Genomic DNA, 6887 nt, shown 5'->3' on the forward strand with positions numbered 1-6887 from the left:
ATAACTTGAGGACAAGTTACAAAAACACATTTTATGAACAACTTTTAGATTAATTTGGATCGAAAACAAATTATCACATAACTTTTCTGTTAATCTAAACTAACTCATAAGAACAAGATAATTCAAATCATCAATCTTCAAGAAATTAGCATGAACACATAAACTAATACAAATCTTGAAATTATGATAATTATCTTAGAAATTAGATTAGCATGAACATTACCACATCAAAAACAGGTTTATAAGTTCAAAAACAGCTTAGGGCAATGTTCCTAGTCCAATTCCAGCCAAAAAACTTGAAAATATGCTATCAGGGGGTCCAACTCGCCGAGTGCAAGAACAAACTCAACGAGTTGGATGAGTTTGTACATGGACTCATTGAGTCCCTTAATGGAATCGTTGAGTCCCCTGTCCAGACAGCACAAAAACTTCATTTTTCAGCCTTTTCAATCAAGTATAATTGAAAACAAGCATTGTCTCTGATACCACTGTTGGGTTTTGAGCAATCTAACACTCCTATGGTGTACATGAAACCCTATAAACCTTGGATCTATGTTTTCTCTATTATACATGCAAATATTTAATATTCCAAGGTTTCATCCTAACTAGCATAATATAAAGTATATATAATACAAGAATCGAGTAGAATGACATACCTCTTTGTTGTAGCTTGATTCCATGGAGCTTAAGAGCCTAGTGCTCCAAATGTGACACCTCAAATGGCTCACACAACACCACCAACAACTTGGAATAACTTGAGAGAAAAATTCTTATGCTCAAAATCGGCTAGCCCTCTCATATCCATCCTTAGGGCCGATTTCTTGAGCCATGGGGTCTTTATATATTGTGGCTATTAGGGTTACACCATGTAACTCTTGACTTTCCATATTCCTCATGATCCATGAGTTTTAACCTCCATGGAGTATCCATGGGTTACCCCATGGGTTTAGCCCAACATGAAGAACTATGGATCATAAGCCCACATATATAAGAATGAATGATTTACATAATCAATCCCCATATATTTAGTTAGTCTCTTTTGATCTATTAATTCTTGATCGATACGAATTAAATAATATGATTTTATATTAATATATTAGAACTTATAATATATTAATAAATCATAAATATCCTTTTCTCACAAAAGTCTATCCAAATTGTTCTGATGCCATGCAACCCAAATGGACAATGCCAAATCGGGTTAAGAACATACCAATTATAGTTATGGACTTAGACACTAATCCAACAAATATATGTTCTGAAATAAGAGGGTTGCCAAGTCACTAAAGTGTGAGATGATCCCCTTATTCACGTCCCATATTTATATATTGTGCGTCCAAGCGAGGTGTAGAAACCTTAACTCATGTGAAAAAGGTTATTAACTCTTTAAACCTTAGAGGGGATTAAGTACCCTTAATCGTAGGAGATATGATCAGTTTCTATTTGTGGTTATTAGGATCCTTAGATTCTTGCATGTTGCAAACATTAGCATGGGGTGGGTGTTAGCTTGGCTAACGCCCCTCCGATGCTTAAGTCAGTAACGTCTTTGAAAAATTAAATGAAAGGATTAGATAAAAGTATTGGGTAGAGAGTGTGTACCTTGAGCTTGTAGGAAAATGATTAATACAACTACATGAAGTATGATTTTAGATGTATAACATTCCATGATCTTGACAAGACGTTTCCTTAAAGGGTAGCTAACCAATATGCCCCTTTTCCTGCTTATGAATCGATGAGATATGGTACTTCCCATTTAGGTGCCAATTTACCTGAATTGGGATCCTTGGTATTTTGGAATGTCTTCCTAAGGACCAAGTCATCTATTTGGAATCTTCTTACTTTAATGTTCTTATTGTATGCTTTAGCAATCCTTTGTTTATAAGCGGAAATGCAGATCCTAGTAGGATCCATGAGTTCATCGATAGTGTCAAGATCGTAGGCTAGGATCCTATCATTGTTCTCTTGATCATGTAATTGGTATCTTGCTGTTGGGATCACCACTTCAGTTGGAATCATGACTTCTGTTCCAAACAATAAGGAGCATGGAGTTTGGCCAGTGACCATTTTTGAAGTGATCCTATCTACCCATAGGACAAAAGGGAGTTCTTCTGCCCATCTTCTTTTCTTTTTGTTTTTCTTCAAAAATTTTACTATAATTTTGTTGCTGGATTCAGCTTGACCATTAGCTTGAGGATGAACAAGAGTGGGCATTATCATTTTAATTCCCCAACTCGTGACAAAGTCTTTAGACCTTTTTCTTATAAATTAGGATCCATTGTCATATATGATCTTGGCAGGGATCCTGAACATGGTCAGGATATTACGTTTGATAAATGAGACTACCTCCTTTTCTCGTATTTGAACAAAGGCTTCAGCCTCTATCCATTTTGAGAAATAGTCTGTAATTACTAGCATGAAGAACTTTCCACCAGGAGCTTTTGGTAACTTGCTAACTATATCCATTCCCAATTTTATGAATGGCCTAGTGGAGATGATAGAATGTAAAGGTTGTGCTGGTTGATGAAGGATGTTTTTATGCCTTTGACAAGCATCACATCTTTGTGTGAATAAGAAGGCATATTTCTTCATCGTTGGCCAATAGTACCCGTTCCTTAAAACATAGGAGCATAAGGATCTGCCACCAAATTGATTGCCACAGTCTCCTTCGTATATATCCTTTAGTACTTTGGTAGCTTCATGAATTTCCAAGCATCTCGAGTATGGACCAACCATGGATTTCTTGTATAATTTCCCTTGAATCATCACAAATCTTGTGACCCTCATCCGGAATTCTCTATCACTTTTCTCTTCTTTTGGAATCATGCCATTCTGGAGATACTCCACAATGCGCTGGATCCAGGATCGTGACTTTGATGGAGGATCCTGTATTTCGGGATCTTGACGATTAGGATCTTGAAGAAGTAATTGAGGATCAGGATCTTCGTTCATTGCAATGTTGGTTGTTTGATCATGGTAATTGGAATTGTCTGGTTTCTTGGATGGATCTTCTATCACTGGGATCGGTATATAGGTTATAGGCATCCTGATTTTTGGCAGGATCCTAAAGGAAGATCCTAGGTTGGCCAATGTATTTGCCTTAACGTTTTCTTCTCTGGGAACTTAACTTAGGCTAAAAGCTTCAAATTCAGAGGCTATTTTTTTTGAAGATTTGTGGTATAATGCTAGTCTTTCACCTTTTACTGCATAGGATCTATTAAAATTATTAGTTAATAATAAAGAATAAAAAATACCCGAAGATCCTTGATTTGAAGATTTTTGGCCAACTTTAATCCCATGATTAGTGCTTCGTGTTTAGCCTTGTTGTTGGTTGCATCGAATTCACAATTGACTATCTGGGGTAGGATGTCCCCTGTGGCGATTTTATTATGATCCTAATGATTGTTTAGATTCGTATAGCCCACACATACTCTCCATTTCCATTCTTCTTTTGTACGAAGACCACGTTGGGCAGCCACCTTGGGAACTTGACCTCCTTGATCACCCCTGTCTTAAAAAGTCTTTCCACTTCTTCTTGGATGATCTAATGCCTCTGGGGCGCAAACTTACTTCTTTTTTGATGTATGAATCTGAAAGAAGGATCAATGTTATGTTTGTGAGTTATAATATTTTTGTCTATACCTTTCATGTTTTCATGTTTCCATGCAAAGGTTTTCCTTATTTCTTTTTGGAACTTTATGATGTCTTATTCTATGTTTTTTTGGCATTAAGGATCCTATGATTACTTTCACATTAGGATACTTAAGGTCCATGGGAACTTCTTTAGTATCTTGTTTTTTAACTTGTAGTACATCTCGTGCCTCTTACTTTAATTCTATTCTTGTCATGGGACTATGAAAGTCTTCATCAAGGTCTGGTAGCACTCTTTGGATTCTTGTTGATCACCTGTGATCTTCAATGTCCCCCATGGAGTGGGCATCATCACATTGATGGTATGCTGATGGCACCGCCTTCATGTCGTGGATCCATGGTCTACCTAATATAACATTATTGGAGGATAATGTATCAATTACACAAAACCGTTGCATAGAGTTTACCCCCTCTATGTAGATAGGTAGCTTTATTTTGCCGATCATATGCTTTGTTTTTCCACTGAATCCTATTAGAACTGAGGATCTTTTGACTATTTCGGACTCTGGGATGTTCATTCTTTTTAAAGCATCCAGTAGTATAATGTCGACTGAGGATCCTTCGTCAACAAGGATCCTTCTGAAAAATAGTTGGTGATATAAAGGGTGATCATCAATCCATCGTGGTGGGGATCCTGGACGTCTGATTTATCTGTTTCGTATAATTTGATCTCCTTCTCGTTCGTGATTGACGTATTCTTCCTCGGTCTTTCATCTTTTTCCGTTTTGACACTTTGGCATGCCTTTTTGCTGCAGAATAAGTGGTTCCAGAAATGTCATAACCTCCAAAGATAACATTGATTACCTTGGCGTCTGCAGGGGGATCCTGGTTTTTCTAGGATCTTATGAGGATCCTGATCCTTTTCTTTGGGATTTTCTTTTCTTCCCCCAAGGATCTCTTTGAGATATCCCTTGCCTAGGATGTAACTAATGTCCTTCCTGAGGGATATGCAATCTTCTGTAACGACTAACGTGACCAAACTGTGTGGTATGCACACCACTTGGACTTGTCTTTCCAGCTGGTGTACTTTTCCCCCTTTCTTGGCAATCTCGTTTTATCGCCAAGATCTTGCATAACAAATATTAAAGCTGAACATCCACAGAAAATCAATAGTCAATAATTTTGGGAAATTCTTCTTCCGCTCCTTCATCTTCAAGGGCATTAACCCTATGATGATCAGATTTGGCATACAGTTTCGACTTATATGATCTTTGGGTCGAGGAGTCAGCCTTCCTATTGGGGTTATCGTATGAGTTTGGTGGGTTTCTCCTCTTTTGGATCTCCTTGTATTTTTCGAGCCTTATGAACCTTAGTGCTCTGTTCCTTACTTCGTTTATTCTTTTGTGTGGAGTCATTACAGGGTTTTCATAGAAAGGAGAGTCCTTCTTTAAGCCTATTTTGAAGGCTTCTACGACAGTAGCCACGTCGATGTTGGAGATACTCAGAGCCTCCCTACCAAACCTGTTCACAAAATCCCTAAGGGATTCCTTAGGATCCTGAACCACCCGATAAAGATCACTAGTGATTTTTTTGAATGTTCTGCTACAAGAAAATTTATTTTAAAAAAGATTAACTAAGTGAGAAAATGAAGTATAAAGTAAGGAAGAACGTTAAGAATCCATTTTAAGGTTGATCATGTGAGGGTCGAACTAAAACCCTTGCATATGCAAGCTTCCTTCAAATGTGTGGGAATGGGGATGGTCTCCATCCTTTGCCTGTATTTTGCCACATGTTCTCTAGAATTCATAGTTCCATCATAAGGATCCGTCCTTGGAGATTGGAAGGGTTTTGGAACTTCAATATTATCTATCACAGGAGAAAATCTTGAGACCCTGTGGCTCGTGGGGGATACCTCTGGTATAGGTTGGACCACTCTGGGCACACTTGAGATCATCCACCTTAACTGCTGAAGTTCCATGGCCATGATCGCGCTCATTCCTGCATCAAGGTCCATAGATTTAGTATTAAAAGCATTATTATTCATGAAGTTGCCAGGATACTTGTTATTGGGAGTGATGAAGGTTTCGCCAGGATCCTAGATCACATGGGCTCGCTCGTTTGGAGCTGCACTCCAAGTGGGAGAAGGTGGTGGTGTTGAGGATCCTATCTCCCAGTGGTTTCTTGAGGATCATGTATTGTCAAACTTTAGGATCTTGGGCTGCAAGATCCAGGGTGCTTCTTGGGGTTTATGTATTTCCGCCCTCATTCTCTCCATTTCCTTGAGCACTGTCCTATTGTCCTCCTTTTGTTGAGTAACTTTTCATTCCAGTCTCTTCATCATAGCAAAGAGCTCGTTGTTGGAAATCACTACAGGAGGATCCTGAAATCCTTGGGCAGTGACCAGAAAGGTGTTTTTCTTTGGTGCCTCATAGGTCTATTTAGGAGTTCCGCTTGGAGGCGGTGGAAGTTTTTTTTAGAGGAAATGGGAAGAATAGAGGAAGATGATAAGGTTGGTTGGGTAGACATGATTCTTGAACGATTGTCAACACCACAACGCCACAGTGGGTGCCAAATTGTTTTGGTCAAAAATTAATCAAGTATTATTCGACCAAATTATATGAGGGGTTGTGGTGTTTAAGGTAATGCAAGTAATGAATAATGATCAAAGTGAGACAAGTGAGTTACAAGGAAAGCCCTTGATCTTTTATAGGATCTCTAGCGTAAAACCTTAGGAGGCGATACTGATCACCTGCCTAGTTGCTTTTATTAATTTGAATGTGAGATTACAAAAATGGTGATGATAATAAAAATACAAATGTAGTAGTAAACTAATCGTGTCTGTAGTGTGTGTATTACAGATGTATTTATAGTCTAGACTAAATAACAATAAGTCTGATATTTTCGGGATCCTCTTGAATGAGCATATGCACATTGTATGACTTGGTATTCTCGAGTCTTATGCCTGGTTGAGGCGATTCGTTGTTGAGAATGAGTCTTATGTGGACCATTTCTACACATATGAGAAAATGAAATAGAACTAGGATCCAGAGGTGTGTTTAAGGATCCCGAGGATTCGTTAACATCAAGGATCCTGAATATGGTTCTGGGATCCTACCCCTAACAGCTATTGTTCCTGTCCTGGCTATTGGGCATGGTACAAACAAGAATAATAACTTTTCTCATGTTAAGGGAAAAACGGAGGTTGGATCTTCCAATTGAAGAGTTTTGAGCATAACAAACAACCATATGTATGCATGCAACCCTATATAAGATCTACGTCTTCTCTAATTGAACATATA

At 38.2% G+C, this 6887-nt stretch overlaps 1 protein-coding gene across 1 annotated transcript; it reads right to left on the bottom strand.

Moving 5' to 3' along the window:
* Positions 1–1722: 1722 nt before the first annotated feature.
* LOC145111415 (uncharacterized) lies at positions 1723–2211 on the bottom strand. Its single transcript, XM_079047694.1, has one exon. The coding sequence runs from the start codon at positions 2209–2211 to the stop codon at positions 1723–1725; it is 489 nt and encodes a 162-aa protein (XP_078903820.1).
* Between the last annotated feature and the right edge of the window lie 4676 nt (positions 2212–6887).

The sequence above is a fragment of the Lactuca virosa genome, chromosome 5 (assembly GCF_052849685.1).
Source record: "Lactuca virosa cultivar CGN04683 chromosome 5, Lactuca_virosa_CGN04683_v6, whole genome shotgun sequence".
NCBI lineage: Eukaryota > Viridiplantae > Streptophyta > Magnoliopsida > Asterales > Asteraceae > Lactuca > Lactuca virosa.